The sequence below is a fragment of the Xylocopa sonorina genome, unplaced genomic scaffold (assembly GCF_050948175.1).
Source record: "Xylocopa sonorina isolate GNS202 unplaced genomic scaffold, iyXylSono1_principal scaffold0065, whole genome shotgun sequence".
NCBI lineage: Eukaryota > Metazoa > Arthropoda > Insecta > Hymenoptera > Apidae > Xylocopa > Xylocopa sonorina.
The window spans coordinates 804966-830629 of NW_027490136.1; the positions used below are offsets into that span (position 1 = coordinate 804966).

General features: G+C 42.1%; 2 protein-coding genes across 2 annotated transcripts; both read left to right on the top strand.

Moving 5' to 3' along the window:
- The first annotated feature begins 15227 nt into the window (after positions 1-15227).
- On the top strand, positions 15228-16604 carry LOC143432244 (uncharacterized). Its single transcript, XM_076909018.1, has one exon. It carries the CDS (start codon positions 15228-15230, stop codon positions 16602-16604), a length of 1377 nt encoding a protein of 458 aa, XP_076765133.1.
- LOC143432245 (uncharacterized) lies at positions 16601-19369 on the top strand. Its single transcript, XM_076909019.1, has 5 exons — positions 16601-16640; positions 16690-17264; positions 17314-17375; positions 17419-17765; positions 17835-19369. Exons 1-5 carry the CDS (start codon positions 16601-16603, stop codon positions 19367-19369), a joined length of 2559 nt encoding a protein of 852 aa, XP_076765134.1.
- The last annotated feature ends 6295 nt before the right edge of the window (positions 19370-25664 follow it).

The following is a 25664-nucleotide window of genomic DNA, read 5'->3' on the forward strand; positions in this document are numbered from 1 at the left end:
CAATAGAATGTAAATGCTACAATTCCTTGCTAGGAAATAGCGTTTGCAGATGTCTACATATCGAAGCAAAATATCTCTAATGCTTCTCAAAACGCGATATCGCATCTCGTTTCTATGTTTCGTGACAGGATATAATATTCATTGCGAAATGTCACTTATACCTCGCATACACTTCAAATGAATGTAATTGCGACACTTCCTTCCTAGGAAATAGCGTTTGCAGGTGTCTATGTATCATGGCAATAGAGTTCTAACGCTTCTTCAAGCGCGAGATCGCAACTCATTTCTACGTTTCATGATAAGATATAATATTCATTGCGAAGTGTCATGTATACCTCGTATTCACTTCAACAGAATCTAAATGCGACACTTCCTTGTTAGGAATTAGCGTTTGAAGATGTCTCCGTATCGAAGCAATAGTGTTCTAATGCTTCTCAAAACGCGATGTCGCATCTCATTTCTGTGTTTCATGATTACATATAGTATTCATTGTGCAGTGATATGTATACCTCGTATTCGCATTAGATGAATGTAAATGTGACACTTCCTTCCTAGGAAATAGCGTTTGTACGTGTCTACGTATCATAGCTATAGAGTTCTAACGCTTGTTAAATCGCGATATCGCATCTCATTTTGTATGTTTCATGATAAGATATAATATTCATTGTGCAGTGTTAAGTATACCTCGTATTCACATCAAAAGAATGTAAATGCGACACTTCCTTGCTAGGAAATAGCGTCTGCAGATGTCTACGTATCGAAGCAATAGAATTCTAATGCTTCTTAAATCGTCATATCGCATCTCATTTCTATGTTTCATGATAAGATATAATATCCATTGCGAAGTGTCATGTATGCCCCGCATTCACTTCAAAAGAATGTAAGTGCGACACTTCCTTGCTAGGAAATAGCGTCTCCAGATGTCTACGTATCGTAGCAATAGAGCTCTAATGCATCTTAAAACGCGATATCGCATCTCATTTCTATGTTTCGTGATAAGATATAATATTCATTGCGAAATGTCATGCATACCTCGAATTCACTTCAAAAGAATGTAAATGCGACGTTTCCATCCTAGGAAATAGCGTTTGCAGATGTCTATGTATCGTAGCAGTAGAGTCCTAATGCTTCTTAAAACGAGATGTCGCATTTCATTTCTATGTCTCGTGATAAGATATAATATTCAGTGCGAAGTGTCAAGTATACCTCGTATTCACTACAAAAGAATGTAAATGCGACACTTCCTTGCGAGGAAATAGCGGTTCCAGATGTCAGCGTATCGAAACAATAGTGTTCTAATGCTTATTAGAACGACATGTCGCATATATTTCTATGTTTCATGATAAGATATAATATCCATTACGAAGTGTCACTTATACCTCGTATTCACTTCAAAAGTATGTAAATGCGACACTTCCTTGCGAGGAAATAGCGGTTCCAGATGTCAGGGTATCGAAACAATAGTGTTCTAATGCTTATTAGAATGACATGTCGCATATATTTCTATGTTTCATGATAAGATATAATATCCATTGCGAAGTGTCACTTATACCTCGTATTCACTTCAAATGATTGTAAATGCGACACATCCTTGCTAAGAAATAGCGTTTGGAGTTGTCTACGTGTCGAAGCAATAGAGTTCTAATGCTTCTTAAAACGCGATATCGCATCTCGTTTCTATGTTTTATGATAACATATAATATCCATTGCGAAGTGCCATGTGTAGCTCGTATTCACTTCAAAAAGAATGTAAATGCGACTGTTCCTTGCTAGGAAATAGCGTTTTCACATGTCTACGTATCGAAGCAATTGAGTTCTATTGCTCCTTAAAACGCGATATCGCATCTCGTTTCTATGTTTTATGATGAGATATAATATCCATTGCGAAGTGTCATGTATACCCCGCATTCACTTCAAAAGAATGTAAATGCGACACTTCCTTGCTAGGAAATAGCAAGTGTCATTCAGCCTCCTGGGATACGAATAATTTGTTCGCCAGGACGTGACAAAGTTTCTGGTGACAGCGGTGGGATATTCGCGTATAACTTATCGGAAATTCTGCTGAATAAGTGTACGAACAGCCATGGCAACGCGCACGCCGGCAAAGCGAACGCGGCTTCAGGTACAGAAGGACGCCGCCGCAACCGAATGCGATACTCACCGAACGTTAGATTTTCACGATGCTCTCGCAAACGACGCCGCCGGACCTTCAGACGATAATACGGATAAAGAACAGGCGATCGCTACGTTAAATCGCCAAATAGATTTCATGCGTCGGGAATTGGAATCCTTACGCGCGGCACAATCCGCAAACGCCGACACTATCTCTTTCGGAACTCCGCACCTGCAACCGACACGTAGCTCAGAGTCTGATTCACCAAACTCCCAAACAGATAGGCTTATTTTTCGCGAAGCAATAGATAGCATCCCTATATTTGATGGCAAAAACTTGCCAATATTACAGTTCGTGCGGGCCTGTAAACGGGCGAGGGAGTTGATTTCGCCCGAAGGAGAACCCTCGTTCACCAAACTCATTGTCAATCGTTTACGCGGCCGTGCATATCTGGCCGTAGAGGACGAGCAATGCTCTTCGGTCGGACAACTGACCGATATTCTACGAGCCGCATTCGAAAATACAAAGTCAACCGACCATTACAGGGGCGAACTAACTAATACTTTCATGCGCCCAGGAGAACATATCCTCGATTTCATAGGTAGAATTAAAGACCTACGTAACGCAGCAATCGACTGCGAACGATTCGATTCCGCCGAATTAGTAAATTCACGTTCCGGAATAGACGCGCTTACGCTTAGGTGTTTTTGCGACGGGCTTATCCCGGAAATTCGACATTCCATGAACACGCGATTGTACGAAACATACGCGGACGCGTTCGCTCACGCTAAGGAGTTGTACAGGCGACACGAATTAGACAAAGAGAGACTCTTCTCGTCGCGTCCCCGTACGGAAAATTTTCACTTCGAGCGCCGGCAAGAAACGGTTTGCGCTCGTTGTAATAGTCGCGGTCATGTCACTCGCGACTGCAAGTACGCAAGTCGTAGACCGTCAGTCACGTACCCACGGGAAGAAACCCCGAGGTATCCTCGACAGGAACGACCGCTTGTAACGGGACCTCCGCGATGTCAGTACGCACCGCCCGATCGACGGGATATCGTTTGTAGGTACTACCAAAACCTGGGACATAGCATAGACGAATGTCGAAAGCGACAATTTAATAATGTCGGAAATAACGTTTCGCGCCCGAATCCGGGAAACGCGAACGGCCTCCCGACCCGCCGCGAGACGGTACGCGAGGCCGGCTACGATCGCCGAGTTCTCGCCTTAACGTACGACGAGTCAACATCGATAATAGAAGAGCAGCAGTAAACATAACGGGTAAAACTAGCGTCCCCACGGTTGTCATAAATTCTAACGCGTTAATTGAACCCGTAGTAATGATGATCGACACCGGAGCCGAGATCAACGTGATCAAGGAAAACGCGCTAAAACCTAAAACTCTAATTAACACTGCAGAACGCCTAACTATTACCGGAGTAACTCAGGGTACCGTAGCCACCTTAGGGACGGTTACGTTACCGATATTTTCTCGTGATGTTCCGTTTAATGTCGTCAGTTCCGACTTCCCAATTAAAACCGCCGGGATCCTGGGATCCGGGTTTTGTGCAGACGCGGATATATCTTTTAGAAATAAATATATCCTGTGGCACGGGAATAGGATCCTATTTGCACGTCACGAAGACGTTTTAAATAAAATAATACTTCCTCCGCGGACTAACTCGGGCATACGCGTCGGAATAATTAATTCAGGCGTAGGCGAAGGAATAATCCCCCGAACACAGATCGCGAAGGGAGTATATTTCGGTGATGTTATCGTTAAAGTGCGAAACGGCCATGCGATAGCACGCATAATTAATGCGACCGATACCGAGATCGAGATCGCGGTGCCCAGAATTCATCTGGACCCGCTTCCCGTTCTCGAATCGCTGAAACGAGAACCAGCGTTATATTCGTTATTTACGAATACTTCTAAATCCACTGTTTCTAATACAAAAATCAATACTACATCCACTGTTTCTAATACAAAAATGAATACTAAATCCACTGTTTCAAGCATGCCTACTAATTCTACTAATACTAAATCCACTGTTTCCAGCATGCCTACTAATCCAATAAATACTAAATCCACTGTCTCAAGCATGCGTACTAACTCGACTAATTCCAAATCCACTGTATCCACTCTAAAACGAGTATTCCCAAATCCCACTGTATCTTATGCTAACATTGTTTCAAAATCCACTTCAAATTCTACGAATTCCAACGAAAATCTCTTACCATCGTCACGCGATATTCAACACAAAGTTTCCAATCATGATAAATCTTCCAATAACAACCTCAAAATCCACAAAAATTTTTTCAAGTGCCATCGAAGGTACGCAACGTAACTTAAACATCCGCGCGAAAGATACACAAAATAAACCTCTTCTCAAAAGCGATAGCGAACGACACTCGAAACGCGACACTCCGCGCGCCACTCAAAATGTAACGCGACCTCAAAGCCGATTCGACGAAATAGTCGCGTCACTCCGTCTAGATCATCTAAACAGCGAAGAAAGAAATAATATATACAAACTGATTTCTAACAATCAAGATTTATTCCATCTCCCAGGCGATAAATTAGGATTTACCAATGTAACCGAGCACCGCATTCCAACGATAAACGATCAGCCAATAAACGTGAAACAATACCGCTTCCCGCCGATACACAAGGAAGAAATACAACGTCAAATAGATCAATTATTAGAAAACGAATCGTACGCCGCGTATTTAGATGAACTCAACGATAGAATACGTACTTCACAAGAAATAGCGAAAACAAACTTAGACTGTGCAAAAACACGCCCTAAATTCTATTACGATAAGAAACTTAATGTAAAGGATTTCCAAATCGGACAATGGGTTTATTTGCTCCGCGAACCACTTAGACATAAATTCGATTCTCAATACACAGGCCCATATAAGATCTTGGAGATTCTACCTAACAATAATGTAAAAATGAATGTTAAGGGGAGGCACAAGATTGTGCATTCAAATAAATTAAAAAATTGTAAGCGCCTACAAACGATGAATGCACGTATGAGAGTTCGATCGAATGTAGGAGACAGTGAAAAGTGTAAGTCGAAATCAAAAACTGAAAATCTTAATGAACAAAGAGTAAAAGAATCGGTGACAGTGACAAACGAACAAAGTGCACCACAGAAGAAAAGTGCAACCAAACAGAGTGCAGCCGTAGCAGCACAACATACGCAGAGACCACAGCATCCACGAGACGAGAGCCCACAGCATCCACGAGATGATAGACCACAGCATCCACGAGATGAGAGCAGCATACACGCCCAGGAGGACCAATCTCCTCCACAGCACACGAAACGAGTAGCATCCCACATCGAGGCCACATCAGTCCAGAGATTTCGCCATAGGCGAAATTCTTTTTCTAAGGGGGAAGGTGTGACGTCAGGCGTGCCGCCTGCCACCCTCTCAACGCACCACAGCAACCACCCTCACGCGCCTGCACCACAGGCAACACCCAGGCGCAACTCGCCGTCTCACTCAGGCCAAGGGCTACGACCATCGACTCGCTCGCACCCGCAGAGGTGCTCGCCGTCTCTCTCACTCCAAGGGACCTACCCTCCGTCTCACTCGCACCCGCAGAGGTGTCCGCCACCTCTCTCGCTCCAAGGGCAACACACTCTGTCCCACTCGCACCGAGGACCTCGTGCGCCATCTCGCTCGCACCAAGGACCATGTGCGCTGTCTCGCTCCCACTCAAGGAGTCATCCACCGTCTCACTCTTACCTGCAGGGAAACTCGCCCTCTCGCTCACTCCAGGGACGTACCAGGAGAATCAACCTCTACGAGATCCGACGGCGGGAACCCTCACCGTACAAAGGACTCTACGATTTCACCATCCCAGATCCGCCATGCCCAAAATACTATTTCTAAGATTGTTAATTAACATTATATATATACTCCTACATTCTAAGCTCTGTATTCCTAGCTCATAGAATTTACACGACACTACTTTATAACGACACAAACAACACACATTTAACATTTAAGGCGTAATTTCTAATTTCATACTTGTACCTCTATATTCATAAGTTGCGCTAATTAAGTAAGCCGCGACGCATGAGATCGCGACCGCTTCAGCGGCACGCGCCGCTAGCCCCACCACGCAACGCCGAGACCCCACTCCGGCGTCCACATACTCCCACCTACGTTCGCACGCGACCGAAGCGCTCCGAGAGTCGAGGAGGTCGCAGACGCATCTTGGGAGACACAGTCAATTACAGACAGTCATGACGGACAGTCAGACACAGTCAGTCAGTACCGTCAGTACGGTACAGTTCTACCTCGCCTTCGGGCACTTCTAATTCCAAGTCTCTTCCAAGTCGCGCCTTAGGGCCGTCGCGCAGCCTCGATAAGGTTCCTAGTTCTAAAGTCTTTGTTCTAATTCCTAATTCATAGTTAACCTAGTCTTAATACTTAGAAATAATTGTTCTTGTACTCTTTGATTTAGAATATACTTTATTATTTTTCTACCACATCAAGTTCTAGTTCATTCCAACTCCATTTCTAAATTCAATTTTACTTTAATACAAATTCTTCCAAGTTCGTAACAACTTGAGTGTTTACAAACGAACTCTTCGCGCCGGGAGGAAGAATTTAATCCATTATCTCGTGCGGAATACGTTGGTAAAACGCCAGAATTCTTCGTTCATCGACGGATGGTGACATTCATCGCAGCTTCCACTGTCACAACGCCGATTCCAGCCAGCCGTACGCCGACTCCTCCCCCGAGAACGCCCTTCGACGATCGCCACATTTGAAAGCAGAAGAGGGAAATCAGCGAAAGGTAAGTAAAATCCCTCCTTACACGCGTTCGCGATTGTTTACGGTGCCCGCGTCTTGCCAAAATCGACGGACCCGGTCATACGCGTTTTATACCGGACCGAATTCGCGACTAAAAGGCTTGTGTCATTCAGCCTCCTGGGATATGAATAATTTGTTCGCCAGGACGTGACAATATCTTATCATGAAACATAGAAATTAGGAGCGATATCGCGATTTAAGAAGCATTAGAATTCTATTGCCACGATACGTAGACATCTGCAAACGACATCTCCTAGCAAGGAAGCGTCGCATTTACATTCTTTTGAAGTGATTACGAGGTATACATGACACTTTGCAATGTATACTATATCTTATCGTAAAACATAGAAATGAGATGCGATATCGCGCTTTAAGATGCACTAGAGCTCTATTGCTACGATACGTAGACATCTGCAAACGCTATCTCCTAGCAAGGAAGTGTCGCATTTACATGCGTTTGAAGTATAGACGAGATATACATAACACTGCACAATGAATATTATATCTTATCATGAAACATAGAAATGAGATGCGATATGGCGATTTAAGAAGCATTAGAATTCTATTGCTTCGATACGTAGAATCTGCAAACGCTACTTCCTAGCAAGGAAGTGTCGCATGTACATTCAATTGAAGTGTATACGAGATATACATGGCTCTTCGCAATGAATATTAGATATTATCATGAAACATAGAAATGAGAAACGATACCGCGTTTTGAGAAGCATTAGAACTCTATTGCTTCGATACGTAGACATCTGCAAACGCTATTTCCTAGCAAGGAAGTGTCGCATTTACATTCTTTTGAGGTGAATTCGAGGTATACATAACACTGCACAATGGATATTATATCTTATCATGAAACATAGAAATGAGATGCGATATCGCGATTTAAGAAGCATTAGAATTCTATTGCTTCGATACGTAGAATCTGCAAACGCTATTTCCTAGCAAGGAAGTGTCGCATTTACATTCTTTTGAAAGGAATACGAGGTATACATGACACTTCGCAAAGAATATTACATTTTATCATGAAATATAGAAATGAGATGCGATATGGCGATTTGAGAAGCATTAGAACTCCATTGCTTCGATAAGTAGACATCTGCAAACGCTATTTCCTAACAAGGAGGTGTCGCATTTACATTCATTTGAAGTGTATGCGAGGTATACATGACACTAAGCAATGAATATTATATACTATCATGAAACATAGAAATAACAAACGATGTCGCGTTTTGAGAAGCATTAGAGCACTAATGGTACGATACGTAGACATCTACAAACGCAATTTCCTAGCAAGGAAGTGTCGCATTTACCTTCTTTTGAAGTGAACACGAGGTATACATAACACTGCACAATGGATATTATATCTTATCATGAAACACAGGAATGTGATGTGATATCGCGATTTAAGAATCATTAGAATTCTATTGCTTCGATACGTAGACATCTGCAAACGCTATTTCCTAGCGAGGAAGTGTCGCATATACAGTCAATTGAAGTGTATGCGAGATATACACGACACTTCGTAATGAATATTATATCTTATCATGAAACATAGAGATGAAATGCGATATGGCGATATATGAAGCATTAGATGTCTATTGCTTCGATACGTAGACATCTGCATACGCTTTTTCCTAGCAAGGAAGTGTCGCAATTACATTCTTTTGAAAGGAATACGAGGTATACATGACACTTCGCAAAGAATATTACATTTTATCATGAAATATAGAAATGAGATGCGATATGGCGATGTATGAAGCATTAGAACTCTATTGCTTCGATACGTAGACATCTGCAAACTCTATTTCCTAGCAAGGAAGTGTCGCATTTACATTCTTTTGAAGTGTATGCGAGGTATTCATAACACTGCACAATGAACATTATATCGTATCATGAAACATTAAAGTGAGATGCGATATCGCGATTTAAGAAGCTTTGGAAATCTATAGCTTCGATACGTAGACATCTGCAAACGCTATTTCCTAGCAAGGAACTGTCACATTCACATTCATTTGAAGTGTATGCGAGGTATACATGACACTTCGCAATGAATATTATATATTGTCATGAAACATAGATATGAGATGCGTTATCGCGAATTAGCAAGCTTTAGAAATCTATATCTTCGATAGGTAGACATCTGCAAACGCTATTTCCTAGCAAGGAAGTGTCGCATTTACATTCTGTTGAGGTAAATACGAGGTATAAGTGACACTTCGCAATGAATACTATATCTTATCATCAAACATAGAAATGAGATGCGATATCGCGTTTTATTAAGCATTAGAACTCTATTGCTTGGATACCTAGACATGTGCAAACGCTATTGTCTAGCAAGGAAATGCCGCGTTTACATTCATTTGAAGTGTATGCGAGGTATACATGGCACTGCGCAATCAATATTATATCTTATCATGAAACATAGAAATGAGATGCGAAATCGCAATTTAAGAAGCATTAGAACTCTATTGCTACGCTACTTAGACATCTGCAAACCCTATTTCCTAGAAAGGAAATGCTGCATTTACATTCATTTGAAGTGCACGCGAGGTATACATGACACTTCGCAATGAATATTGTATCTTATATCTTAGATATGACGTGCGATATCGCGTGTTAAGAAGCATTAGACTTCCATTGCTACGATACGTAGACATCTGCAAACGCTATTTCCTAGCAAGGAAGTGTCGCATTTACATTCTTTTGAAGTGTATACGAGGTATATATGACACTCCGCCATGAACATTATATCTTATCATGAGACATAGAAGTGAGATGCGATATAGCGTTTTAAGAAGCATTTGAACGCTACTGCTACGATTCGTAGACATCTGCAAACGCTATTTCCTAGGAAGGAAGTGTCGGATTTACATTCTTTTGAAGTGAATACGAGGTATACATGACACTTCGAAATGAATTTTATACCTTATCACGAAACACAGAAAAGAGATGCTATATCCCGTTATAAGAAGCATTAGTACTCCATTGCTTCGATACGTAGACATCTGCAAACACTATTTCCTAGCAAGGAAGTGTCGCAATTACATTCGTTTGAAGTGTATGCGAGGTATAAGTAACATTTCGCAATGTATATTATATCTTATCATGAAACATAGAAATGAGATGCGATATCGCCTTTTAAGAAGCATTATAACACTATTGATTCGATGCGTAGACATCTGGAAATGCTATTTTCTAGCAATGAAATGACGCATTTACATTGTTCTGCAGTGTATACGTGGTAAACATAACACTTCGCAGTCAATATTATATCTTATCATGAAACATATATATAAGATGTGACATCGTGTTTTAAGAAGAATTAGAACTCTATCGTTTCGATACGTAGACATCTGCAAACGCTATATCCTAGCAAGGATGCGTCGCATTTACATTCTTTTGAGGTGAATACGAGGTATACATAACACTCCAAAGTGAATATTACATCTTATCGTGAAACATAGAAATGAGGAGCGATGACGCGCTTTAAGAAGCATTAGAACTATATTGCTATGATACGTAGGCATCTCCAAACCCTTATTCCTAGTAAGGAAGTGTCGCATTTACAATCTTTTGAAGTGAATACGAGGTATACATGGCACTTCGCAATGAATATCATATCTCATCATGAAACATAGAAATGATATGCGATATCGCGTCTTGAGATGCACTAGAACGCTATTGCTACGACACGTAGACATCTGCAAACTATATTTCCTGGCAAGGATGTGGCGCATTTACATTCTTTAGAAGTGAATATGAGGTATACATGATACTTCGCAATGAATATTATACCTTATCATGAAACATAGAAATGACATGCGATATCGCGTCTTGAGAAGCATTAGAACCCTATTGCTACGATACGTAGACATCTGCAAAAGCTATTTCCTAGCAAGGAACTGTCGCATTTACATTCTTTTGTGGTGAATACGAGGTATACATAGCACTCCACAATGAATATTGTATCTTATCATGAGACATAGGAATGAGATGCGATATCGTGTTTTAATATGCATTAGAACTCTATTGCATCGATACGTAGACATCTGCAAACGCTACTGCCCAGCAAGGAAGTGTCGCATTTACATTCTTTTGAGGTGAATACGAGGTATACATAACACTGCACAATGGATATTATATCTTATCATGAAACATAGAAATGAGATGCGATATCGCGATTTAAGAAGCATTAGAATTCTATTGCTTCGATACGTAGAATCTGCAAACGCTATTTCCTAGCAATGAAGTGTCGCATGTACATTCAATTGAAGTGTATGCGAGATATACATGGCTCTTCGCAATGAATATTAGATATTATCATGAAACATAGAAATGAGAAACGGTACCGCGTTTTGAGAAGCATTAGAACTCTATTGCTTCAATACGTAGACATCTGCAAACGCTTTTTCCTAGCAAGGAAGTGTCGCATTTACATTCTTTTGAAAGGAATACGAGGTATACATGACACTTCGCAAAGAATATTACATTTTATCATGAAATATAGAAATGAGATGCGATATGGCGATTTGAGAAGCATTAGAACTCCATTGCTTCGATAAGTAGACATCTGCAAACGCTATTTCCTAGCAAGGAAGTGCCGCATTAACATTCTTTTGAAGTGATTACGAGGTATACATGACACTTCGCAATGAAGTTTATATCTTATCATGAAACATAGAAATGAGATGCTATATCGCGTTTTAAGAAGCATTTGAAATCTGTTGCTACGATACGTAGACATCTGCAAACGCTATTTCCTAGCATGGAAGTGACGCATTTACATTCTTTTGAGGTGAATACGAGGTATACATAACACTCCAAAGTGAATATTACATCTTATCGTGAAACATAGAAATGAGGAGCGATGACGCGCTTTAAGAAGCATTAGAACTATATTGCTATGATACGTAGGCATCTCCAAACCCTTATTCCTAGTAAGGAAGTGTCGCATTTACAATCTTTTGAAGTGAATACGAGGTATACATGGCACTTCGCAATGAATATCATATCTCATCATGAAACATAGAAATGATATGCGATATCGCGTCTTGAGATGCACTAGAACGCTATTGCTACGACACGTAGACATCTGCAAACTATATTTCCTGGCAAGGATGTGGCGCATTTACATTCTTTAGAAGTGAATATGAGGTATACATGATACTTCGCAATGAATATTATATCTTATCATGAAACATAGAAATGACATGCGATATCGCGTCTTGAGAAGCATTAGAACCCTATTGCTACGATACGTAGACATCTGCAAAAGCTATTTCCTAGCAAGGAACTGTCGCATTTACATTCTTTTGTGGTGAATACGAGGTATACATAGCACTCCACAATGAATATTGTATCTTATCATGAGACATAGGAATGAGATGCGATATCGTGTTTTAATATGCATTAGAACTCTATTGCATCGATACGTAGACATCTGCAAACGCTACTACCCAGCAAGGAAGTTGTGCATTTACATTCTTTTGAGGTGAATACGAGGTATACATAACACTGCACAATGGATATTATATCTTATCATGAAACATAGAAATGAGATGCGATATCGCGATTTAAGAAGCATTAGAATTCTATTGCTTCGATACGTAGAATCTGCAAACGCTATTTCCTAGCAATGAAGTGTCGCATGTACATTCAATTGAAGTGTATGCGAGATATACATGGCTCTTCGCAATGAATATTAGATATTATCATGAAACATAGAAATGAGAAACGGTACCGCGTTTTGAGAAGCATTAGAACTCTATTGCTTCAATACGTAGACATCTGCAAACGCTTTTTCCTAGCAAGGAAGTGTCGCATTTACATTCTTTTGAAAGGAATACGAGGTATACATGACACTTCGCAAAGAATATTACATTTTATCATGAAATATAGAAATGAGATGCGATATGGCGATTTGAGAAGCATTAGAACTCCATTGCTTCGATAAGTAGACATCTGCAAACGCTATTTCCTAGCAAGGAGGTGTCGCATTTACATTCATTTGAAGTGTATGCGAGTTATACATGACACTAAGCAATGAATATTATATACTATCATGAAACATAGAAATGAGAAACGATGTCGCGTTTTGAGAAGCATTAGAGCACTAATGCTACGATACGTAGACATCTACAAACGCTATTTCCTAGCAAGGAATTGTCGCATTTACATTCGTTTGAAGTATAGACGAGATATACATAACACTGCACAATGAATATTATATCTTATCATGAAACATAGAAATGAGATGCGATATGGCGATTTAAGAAGCATTAGAACTCTAATGCTACGATACGTAGACATCTGCAAACTCTATTTCCTAGCAAGGAAGTGCCGCATTTACATTCTTTTGAAGTGAATTCGAGGTATACATGACACTTCGCAATGAAAATTATATCTTATAATGAAACATGGAAATGAGATGCGATTTCTCGTTTGAAGAAGCATTAGAAATCTATTGCTTCGATACGTGGACATCTGCAATCGCTGTTTCCTTGCAAGGAAGTGTCGCATTTACATTCTTTTGAAGTGTATGCGAGGTATACATAACACTGCAAAATGGATATTATATCTTATCATGAAACATAGAAATGAGATGCGATATCGCGATTTCAGAAGCATTAGAAAACTATTGCTTCAATACGTAGGCATCAGCAAACGCTATTTCCTAGCAAGGAAGCGTCGCATTAACATTCTTTCGAAGTGAATACGTGGTATACATAACAATCCACAATGAATACTGTTCCGTGGCACACCCACGGGTCTTAGGCTATTTTCCAGACCCCTCTTCTCTGGCCCATCAGCTCCGTCTGTCATGCATGTTTCCAATCTGCCATTGTCAACCACGGGCATAAATTCTACCCAAGAGTTCGGCAGGGACCTCAGTCCCCATCTGGAAATGCCAGCTAGCGTTCTGGCATCTACAAACCTCAATGACTACCTTCGAAAGGCAGTTCATTTATGCTAACATTCATTGTCTGACTTTGAATTTATGGCCGCAACAGACGAAGGCCCACTTAGTCCGCATTCGAACTGTAAACAGAAACTCCAAACTCCGAAGAAACCAGACTGTGCCCCTTGACAATGTCATTTTGTCGACACATGCCTGACAGGACGTAGATTTCATGGCCACTTTCTCCGTCTTGGAGCACACCTCCCAAAAGACCACGGACATTCCTTATAGGTTACTGTCCGCAATAGCCACCCCCTAACAGGACTCACATAGTCCAATTAGAAGAAAGATCTTCCCTCTCCAAGATTAGAAGCTTGCGAGATTTTCCAAATGAAATCAGTTGAACTTCAGCATCGCGCCTGAACGTTCATCTTCGAACCGAACCTTCCTTCAAACGAACCATCCACCAACTTATCATTAGCGATCGGCAGAAAACCTAGTCGAGGAGGAAAGCACTATCCAGGAGTCGGGCTCTTTCAGCTTGATTGTCTTGCTACAGCACACAATCCCTGAAAACCCACCCCAAAACCAGAATTGATCCCCACAGCGGACAATCTCTGGGTCAGCGTTAGTCTCTCGAATACGGCCGTCTGACATTATCGCCATGCCGTGAGAGCAGGAGTTACTCCTCACGAGACGTGTGGCAAGTACGGTCGGAAGCCCTGCCTTCACCACCAACGACCTGAGCCCCTCAGCCGCGCCAAAGAGCACCGCTTGCAGTGGACCGGCTAGAATTTTCATCCAATCGCTTATTTACACATCGGTCTCAACAGTCGGAGGCACCGAGCAGAGCCTTACAACCTCTGTTGGCCAGTTTACCTGGTCGCTGTTGAACCTCAATAAAACACCAGTTACTACCATCTATCCATCATCAGGTTCAGGCCTGAAACCCTCATAACACTCCTATCTCCGTAAAAAGACGTAGGAGCGCCCGTGACAAAACAGTCGGAGGCACCGAGCAGAGCCTTACAACCTCTGCTGGCCAGTTCTCTGGCCGCTGTTGAATCACGAGCTTCGCGTATCGACTAACGCGGAACATTTTTGGTCCTTCGAGCCGGATTCTCAGCGACCTACGGGTTAAGTACAGTGCGAAATATCGAGTGAAGGTGCATGTGCATTCGGATTTACAGTGCAATCTGGATTAAACTTGTGTGTGACAGCCGCATCCGTGATTCAGCATCACATCAAGACTAAGGCAGCACGCCAAGGATAGAGAGCAGCATACGATAATTCACCACCACGAGAATACGTCCACCAAGGTAAGCTCGTTTTGTGTTCGCCAAGTCCACTTCTCGATCAGCCAATATCACAATGGCAAAATCATCCGAAGGCTCCTCCAGCCATTCCGCTCCACACGGCACCAGCCTCAGTACCTTGCGACGTAAACGCGGCAACATAGTAGGGCACATCACCGCGTTCTCGAAATTATTAGACAACGCGAAACAGTCCGATCGCCGCGATCTAGGTCTAATTCGGGCACACTTAGATAGCCTACACCAAATCTGGGATCGCTTCGACGCGATCCAACTTGAAATCGAAGAAGCCGATAGTGGCGAGGAACCGCGTCGCTTCGAGATTCACGGAGATTACATGACGGTGGTCGCACGAGCGAACGCATTCATCGAGGGAGACCGTCCAAGAGCTCCGCTACGGCACCATCCTTCGAACTCCTCCACGGCCACCACCGCTGCGCCGATGGCTATCAAACTCCCCGAGATGCGTTTACCGACTTTCGACGGAACAATCGAAAACTGGACATCATACTTCGAAGCCTTCTCATCGATGATTGACGAAAACGATGACTTATCACCAGTACAGAAATTTCAATATCTACGGTCCACACTCACCGGCCGGGCAGCCGCCTGTATCGAATCATTAAGCATTACCGAGTCAGGCTACGCGGATGCAATAGAACTGCTCAAGGAAAAGTTCTATTGCAGACGCAAAATTCTGCTAAAACATTGTCATGCGATCCATAACATAGCTCCTCTGGCACGGGATACGCCAGAAGCCTTAGGCAACCTCGTCGACACCGTGCGTCAACACCTACGTTCACTGAAGAATCTGGGGGTCGACATTTCGTCATGGGACAGCATGATCATCTCTCTCATATTGGCAAAGATCAGTACCGACACAGCGTGGCATTGGGAGCTTTCTTTAAAGGACAAGCAAATGCCGGCGTACTCCCATTTGCTCGACTTTTTAGAAAAAAGGGCAAACTGCAGACCTGCGAGCCATAAACCACCTGTTCAGCCAATAGGACACTCCAGCCGCGGCACATCAGGAAGGGTTAACAACAACAAGCGCGGTCTACAAGGCCATGCATTCGTAACCTCGACCCATCCCGAGGAAACACATACTTCCCGCGAACAAATCAGGGGAAGCGGAACACCCACGACTTCAAGGTGTCCATTCTGCCGTAATCTACACGGAATATGGCAATGTCAAAGGTTTCGTACCCTGTCAGTGGAAGGTCGCGTGAAGGCAATAAAAGGGGCCGCATTGTGCACGAATTGTCTGGGGCCCGGTCACCAGTCAGATACGTGCAATAGAGGAACATGCCGCAGATGCAATCGGCACCATCACACACTATTACATCAAGAAAAACAGGTTCATGATCGGGCAACCACTTCTGCAGCGAAACGACCCAGAATTTCACCAGCCCCGCAAGTGGAAAATGACAAATGACAATCAATACCTGGAGCCCCCAATTACCAGAGTCGGGTCAACGCATTTGTGGTCGACTCAATTAAAAATGAACTCCTTGTAACAGCACAGGTCCACATTCTCGACAAGGATCTTCAACCCGTCAATTGCCGGACCTTAGTCGACACAGGTGCCACCACCAACTTCATAACAGAGGACCTAGTAAAACGGCTAGGCATCCCAACGAAGGGTTGCCACGTGCCAGTGGGGGCTCTCAACCAATTGTCTACGGTGGCCAGACACACCGCTACAGCGACCATCCGATCCAAATTCAATAGCTACGAACGGACGTTAACATTTTTGACAATACCTAAAATATCATCATTAATTCCGGACCAACCCATCGACCGATCATTAATAAATATTCCAAGGAACATCAAATTAGCAGACCCAGAATTCCATCGACCAGCACCGATCGACATATTACTAGGATCTGGAACCACCTTGTCACTCATCACCGTCGGACAAATCAATCTGTCCACTCCCACCGAACCCAACCTATACTTGCAAAAAACGATGTTCGGATGGGTCATCGGGGGGAGCGCGCCAAGCACATCACCGATACACGACATTTCATGCCACACAACTAACGCGCTCCAGTTCGACCTGACACGATTTTGGGAAGTCGAAGAAGGTCCTCAAGTTCGACACCTTTCGAATTCCGACCATTTATGCGAAACGCACTTCAAAGAACACGTCACACGCAACGCTGAAGGCCGATACATCGTCGCACTCCCTTTTAATGACAAACAAGCACGTTTAGGAGAATCAAAGATAAGGGCTCTACGACGACTAGAATCGCTCGAACGAAAATTGCAACACAATCTATACCACGACTTGAATTGTGCGGAGCTCTACTTTTAACATCCTTACTGACAACGACGAAAGAGGCACTGCATATTAAAATTCATCGTACCTTCATGTGGACAGATTCTACGATCGTATTACATTGGATACGAACCTCTCCGCATCTTCTCAAAACATTTGTCGCCAATAGAGTATCCGAGATCCAGTCTAGAACGGATACTGCTGACTGGAGACATATCTCAACCTCCGAAAACCCAGCGGATCTGATTTCACGAGGACAACAACCGCAAGAATTCATTCAACCATCTATTTGGCAATTTGGACCAACATGGTTGAGTCGAGAAGAATCCTCGTGACCAAAGGAACAACTCGAACCTTGCGTTATCATACCGGAACAAAAGACAGCAACCTGTCTGAATCTATCCACGATCGACGCCAATATCCTCGACAAATTTTCCTCTTGGCACAAGATGCAACGCGTCGCTGCACGCTGCCTTCGGTGGAAAAGGAACAATCAGGAAAAGGGGGGCCTCACGGCGGACGAACTCGCCAGGGCCCATGACGCACTCATCAAGCTCCTCCAACGAACTCATTTCAGAACGGAACTACACAAACTGAAAAATAATCAGCGAGACGTGGGAGGTAAATTCCAACGTTTGGCCATTTTTCTCGACAAGGATGGGATTCTCCGAGTCGGGGGCCGATTAAGACATTCGCCGATACCATTTTCGCAACGACACCCCATACTTCTTCCCAAGGCACACGTAACCACCTTGATTATTCAAGCTGAACATCACACTCATTTACACGCCGGTGTCCAGAACACGTTGTATGCCGTGAGGCGCCGGTATTGGCCGATCGACGGGCGAAGCCAGGTATGGAAGGCCTTAAAGAACTGCATCCCTTGTATTCGAGCACGACCACCAGCAGTGAACTACACTATGGGAGATCTACCCGAAGCCAGAGTCACGGAATCACGGCCCTTTACGCACGTCGGCATCGACTATTGCGGTCCGTTCTTTATTAAAGAGCGGAAACATCGAAGCCGCAATCAACACAAGGCTTATGTTGCGGTCTTCGTATGTCTCGCGGTTAAAGCCGTTCACTTGGAGCTGGTGAGTGATCTCACAAGTGAAGGCTTCATCGCCGCACTTAAACGATTTATCGCGCGACGGGGACTATGCAAAGCAATATACTCCGACAACGGAAGGAATTTCGTCGGGGCAGATAACGAGTTGCAAGAACTTATCAAATCCAACGATTACCACCAGCAGCTGGGAAATTTTCTAGAAAATAGAGCAATCAAATGGAACTTTATTCCTCCACGCACTCCGCATTTCGGAGGCTTATGGGAAGCTGCAGTGAAATCGTTCAAGCACCATTTAACACGCGTCGCGGGTACTGAGCCGTTCACATTCGAAAACTTTAACACATTAATAATAGAAATTGAGGCGGTTCTCAATTCCCGCCCACTAACACCTATCTCATCAGACCCTAATGATCTGATCGTTTTAACTCCTGGACATTTCCTCATTGGCGAATCACTTACGAGCTTACGAGAGCGAAATTTCGTGGATGTTCCCACGAATCGTTTGTCAGCGTGGCAACATATACAAAAATTGAAACAACATTTTTGGAAACGCTGGCACCTCGAGTACCTAAACGAGCTAACCAAACGAAGCAAGTGGAAGAACGGGACCCACTCAATCAAGGAGGGTACTATCGTGCTCCTCAGGGAGGATAACGTTCCTCCGATGCAGTGGATCTTAGGCAGGGTGCTCAAGGCTCATCCCGGTTCCGACGGTGTTGTTCGCGTTATGACGGTCAAAACTGCCACGAGTGTGCTCAATCGGAGTGTGAAGGGACTCGCACCTCTATTATATCAACCAGGCGAGGAGGATGACCTGGCGACATCAGTCTCCACCAGGGAAGCCTGTTAATCTTGACCATTTAATGTATCTCAAAGAACACCGTTCGGTGAGTACTTAGCACCATTTCTATCATCACTACCTAACTCATACTGGACACCAAGGTAATCTAGCTTGACGTACTACATACGTCTGATATCTATAACTTAATTGATCGGAGTCCTCTCAACGGGGGGAGGATGTTCCGTGGCACACCCACGGGTCTTAGGCTATTTTCCAGACCCCTCTTCTCTGGCCCATCAGCTCCGTCTGTCATGCATGTTTCCAATCTGCCATTGTCAACCACGGGCATAAATTCTACCCAAGAGTTCGGCAGGGACCTCAGTCCCCATCTGGAAATGCCAGCTAGCGTTCTGGCATCTACAAACCTCAATGACTACCTTCGAAAGGCAGTTCATTTATGCTAACATTCATTGTCTGACTTTGAATTTATGGCCGCAACAGACGAAGGCCCACTTAGTCCGCATTCGAACTGTAAACAGAAACTCCAAACTCCGAAGAAACCAGACTGCGCCCCTTGACAATGTCATTTTGTCGACACATGCCTGACAGGACGTAGATTTCATGGCCACTTTCTCCGTCTTGGAGCACACCTCCCAAAAGACCACGGACATTCCTTATAGGTTACTGTCCGCAATAGCCACCCCCTAACAGGACTCACATAGTCCAATTAGAAGAAAGATCTTCCCTCTCCAAGATTAGAAGCTTGCGAGATTTTCCAAATGAAATCAGTTGAACTTCAGCATCGCGCCTGAACGTTCATCTTCGAACCGAACCTTCCTTCAAACGAACCATCCACCAACTTATCATTAGCGATCGGCAGAAAACCTAGTCGAGGAGGAAAGCACTATCCAGGAGTCGGGCTCTTTCAGCTTGATTGTCTTGCTACAGCACACAATCCCTGAAAACCCACCCCAAAACCAGAATTGATCCCCACAGCGGACAATCTCTGGGTCAGCGTTAGTCTCTCGAATACGGCCGTCTGACATTATCGCCATGCCGTGAGAGCAGGAGTTACTCCTCACGAGACGTGTGGCAAGTACGGTCGGAAGCCCTGCCTTCACCACCAACGACCTGAGCCCCTCAGCCGCGCCAAAGAGCACCGCTTGCAGTGGACCGGCTAGAATTTTCATCCAATCGCTTATATACACATCGGTCTCAACAGTCGGAGGCACCGAGCAGAGCCTTACAACCTCTGTTGGCCAGTTTACCTGGTCGCTGTTGAACCTCAATAAAACACCAGTTACTACCATCTATCCATCATCAGGTTCAGGCCTGAAACCCTCATAACACTCCTATCTCCGTAAAAAGACGTAGGAGCGCCCGTGACAAAACAGTCGGAGGCACCGAGCAGAGCCTTACAACCTCTGCTGGCCAGTTCTCTGGCCGCTGTTGAATCACGAGCTTCGCGTATCGACTAACGCGAAACAAATACTATATCTTATCATTAACATAGAAAAGGAATGCGATATCCCGTTATAAGAAGCATTAGAACTCTATTGCTTCGATACGTAGACATCTGCAAACGCTACTTCCAAGCAAGGAAGTGTCGCATTTACATTCTTTTGAAGTGAATACGAGGTGTACTTAACACTCCACAAGGAATATTATATATCATCATGAAACATAGAAATGAGATGCGATATGACGATCTAAGAAGCATTAGAATTCTATTGCTTCTATACGTAGACATCTGCAAACGCTACTTCCTAGCAAGGAAATGTCGCATTTAATTCATTTTAAGTATATGCGAGGAATACGTGACACTTCGCTATGAATATTATATATTATAAAGAAACATAGAAATGAGAAGCGATATCGCGTTTTGAGAAGATATAGAACTCTAATGCCACGATACGTAGACATCTGCAAACTCTATTTCCTAGCAAGTAAGTGTCGCATTTACATTCTTCTGATGTGAATACGGGGTATACATAACACTCCACAATGAATATTGTACCATATCACGAAACATAGAAATGAGATACGATATCGCGATTTAAGAAGCATAAGAAATCAATTGGTGCGATACGTAGACATCTGCAAACGCCATTTCCTAGCAAGGAAGTTTCAAATTTACATTCTTTTGAAGTGGGTACGACGTATACATGACACTTCGCAATGAATGTTATATCTTATCACGAAACATAGAAATGATATGCGATATCGCAATTTAAGGAGCATTAGAACTCTCTTGCTTTGTTACGCAGACATCTGCAAACGCTATTTCCTAGCAAGGAAATGCCGCCCTTATATTCATCTGAAGTGTATGCGAGGCATACATGACACTCCACAATGAATATTACATCTTATCATGAAACATAGGAATGAGATGCAATATGGCGATATAAGAAGCATAAGAACTCTATTGCTTCGATACGGAGACATCTGCAAACGCTATTTCCAAGCAAGTAAGTGTCGCATTTACATTCATTTGAAGTGTATGCGAGGTACACACGACACTTCGCAATGAATATTATATATTATCGTGAAACATAGATATGAGATGCGATATCGCGAATTAGCAGGGTTTAGAATTCTGTTGCTACGATACGTAGACAACTGCAAACGCTATTTCCTAGCAAGGAAGTGCCGCATTTACATTTTTTTTATGTGAAAACGAGGTATACGTAACACTGCACAGTGAATATTATATCTTATCGTGATACACAGAAATGAGATGCGATATCGCGATTTTTGAAGCATTATAACTCCATTGCTTTGATACTTTGACATCTGCAAACGCTATTCCCTAGCAAGGAAGTGTCGCATTTACATTCATTTGAAGTGTAGACGATATATACATAACAATGCATAACGAATACTGTATCTTATCATGAAACATAGAAGTGAGATGAGATTCTTGAGACACTTGAAGTGAATACGAGGTATACATGACACTTCGCAATGAATATTATATCTTATCATGAAACATAGAAATTAGGAGCGATATCGCGATTTAAGAAGCATTAGAACTCTATTGCTACGATACGTAGACATCTGCAAACGACATTTCCTAGCAAGGAAGTGTCGCATTAACATTCTTTTGAAGTGATTACGAGGTATACATGACACTTCGCAATGAAGTTTATATCTTATCATGAAACATAGAAATGAGATGCTATATCGCGTTTTAAGAAGCATTTGAAATCTGTTGCTACGATACGTAGACATCTGCAAACGCTATTTCCTAGCATGGAAGTGACGCATTTACATTTCTTTGAGGTGAATACGAGGTATACATGACACTACGCAATGAATATTATATACTGTCATGAAACATAGAAATGAGAAACGATGTCGCGTTTTGAGAAGGATTAGAGCACTAATGCTACAATACGTAGACATCAGCAAACGCTATTTCCTAGCCAGGAAGTGTCGCATTTACATTATTTTGAATTGAATACGAGGTATACTTAACACTTTGCAATGAATATTATATCTTATCACGAAACATAGAAATGAGATGCGACATCTCCTTTTAAGAACCATTAGGACTCGTTTGCTTCGATACGTAGACATCTGCAAACGCTACTTCCTAGCAAGGAAGTGTCGCATTTACATTTTTTTGATGTGAAAACGAGGTATACGTAACACTGCACAGTGAATATTATATCTTATCGTGATACACAGAAATGAGATGCGATATCGCGATTTTTGAAGCATTATAACTCCATTGCTTTGATACGTTGACATCTGCAAACGCTATTCCCTAGCAAGGAAGTGTCGCATTTACATTCATTTGAAGTGTAGACGATATATACATAACAATGCATAACGAATACTGTATCTTATCATGAAACATAGAAGTGAGATGAGATTCTTGAGACACTTGAAGTGAATACGAGGTATACATGACACTTCGCAATGAATATTATATCTTATCATGAAACATAGAAATTAGGAGCGATATCGCGATTTAAGAAGCATTAGAACTCTATTGCTACGATACGTAGACATCTGCAAACGACATTTCCTAGCAAGGAAGTGTCGCATTAACATTCTTTTGAAGTGATTACGAGGTATACATGACACTTCGCAATGAAGTTTATATCTTATCATGAAACATAGAAATGAGATGCGATATCGCGTTTTAAGAAGCATTTGAAATCTGTTGCTACGATACGTAGACATCTGCAAACGCTATTTCCTAGCATGGAAGTGACGCATTTACATTTCTTTGAGGTGAATACGAGGTATACATGACACTACGCAATGAATATTATATACTGTCATGAAACATAGAAATGAGAAACGATGTCGCGTTTTGAGAAGGATTAGAGCACTAATGCTACAATACGTAGACATCTGCAAACGCTATTACCTAGCAAGGAAGTGTCGCATTTACATTCTTTTGAGGTGAACACGAGGTATACATAACACTGCAAAATGGATATTATATCTTATCATGAAACATAGAAATGAGATGCGATATCGCGATTTCAGAAGCATTAGAAAACTATTGCTTCAATACGTAGGCATCTGCAAAACCTATTTCCTAGCAAGGAAGTGTCGCATTAACATTCTTTCGAAGTGAATACGTGGTATACATAACAATCCACAATGAATACTATATCTTATCATTAAACATAGAAAAGGAATGCGATATCCCGTTATAAGAAGCATTAGAACTCTATTGCTTCGATACGTAGACATCTGCAAACGCTACTTCCAAGCAAGGAAGTGTCGCATTTACATTCTTTTGAAGTGAATACGAGGTGTACTTAACACTCCACAAGGAATATTATATATCATCATGAAACATAGAAGTGAGATGCGATATGACGATCTAAGAAGCATTAGAATTCTATTGCTTCTATACGTAGACATCTGCAAACGCTACTTCCTAGCAAGGAAATGTCACATTTAATTCATTTTAAGTATATGCGAGGAATACATGACACTTCGCTATGAATATTATATATTACAAAGAAACATAGAAATGAGATGCGATATCGCGTTTTGAGAAGCTTTAGAACTCTATTGCTTCGATACCTAGACATCAGCAAACGCTATTTCCTAGCCAGGAAGTGTCGCATTTACATTATTTTGAATTGAATACGAGGTATACTTAACACTTTGCAATGAATATTATATCTTATCACGAAACATAGAAATGAGATGCGACATCTCCTTTTAAGAACCATTAGGACTCGTTTGCTTCGATACGTAGACATCTGCAAACGCTACTTCCTAGCAAGGAAGTGTCGCATTTACATTCTTCTGATGTGAATGCGAGGTATACATAACACTGCACAATGATTATTATATCTTATCATGAAACATAGAAGTGATATGCGATATCGCGATTTAAGAAGATTTTGAACTCTATTGCTTCGATACGTAGATATCTGCAAACACTATTTCCTAGCAAAGAACTGTCGCATTCACATTCATTTGAAGTGTATGCCAGGTATACATGACACTTCGCAATGAATATTATATATTATCATGAAACATAGATATTGGATGTGATATCGCGAATTAGCAAGCTTTAGAAATCTATAGCTTCGATACGTAGACATCTGCAAACGCTATTTCCTAGCAAGGAAGCGTCGCACTTACATTCTGTAGAAGTGAATACGAGGTATACATAACAATCCACAATGAATATTATATATTATCATGGAACATAGTAATGAGTAGCGATATCGCGTCTTGAGAAGCATTAGAAATCTAATGCTACGATACGTAGACATCTGCAAACGCTATTTCTTGGCAAGGTAGTGTCGCATTTACATACTTTCGAAGTGAATACGAAGAATACATAACACTCCACAATGAATATTATATCTTATCATGAAACATAGGAATGAGATGCAATATGGCGATATAAGAAGCATAAGAACTCTATTGCTTCGATACGGAGACATCTGCAAACGCTATTTCCAAGCAAGTAAGTGTCGCATTTACATTCATTTGAAGTGTATGCGAGGTACACATGACACTTCGCAATGAATATTATATATTATCGTGAAACATAGATATGAGATGCGATATCGCGAATTAGCAGGGTTTAGAATTCTGTTGCTACGATACGTAGACACCTGCAAACGCTATTTCCTAGCACGGAAATGTCGCATTTACATTCTTTTGATGTGAAAACGAGATATACATAACACTGCACGATGAAAATTATATCTTATGATGAAACATAGAAATGAGATGCGATATCGCTATTTAAGAAGCATTTCATCTCTATTGCTTCGATTCGTAGACATGTGCAAACGCTACTACCTTGCAAGGAAGTGTCGCATTTACATTCTTTTGAAGTGAATACAACGTATACATGACACTTCGCAATGAA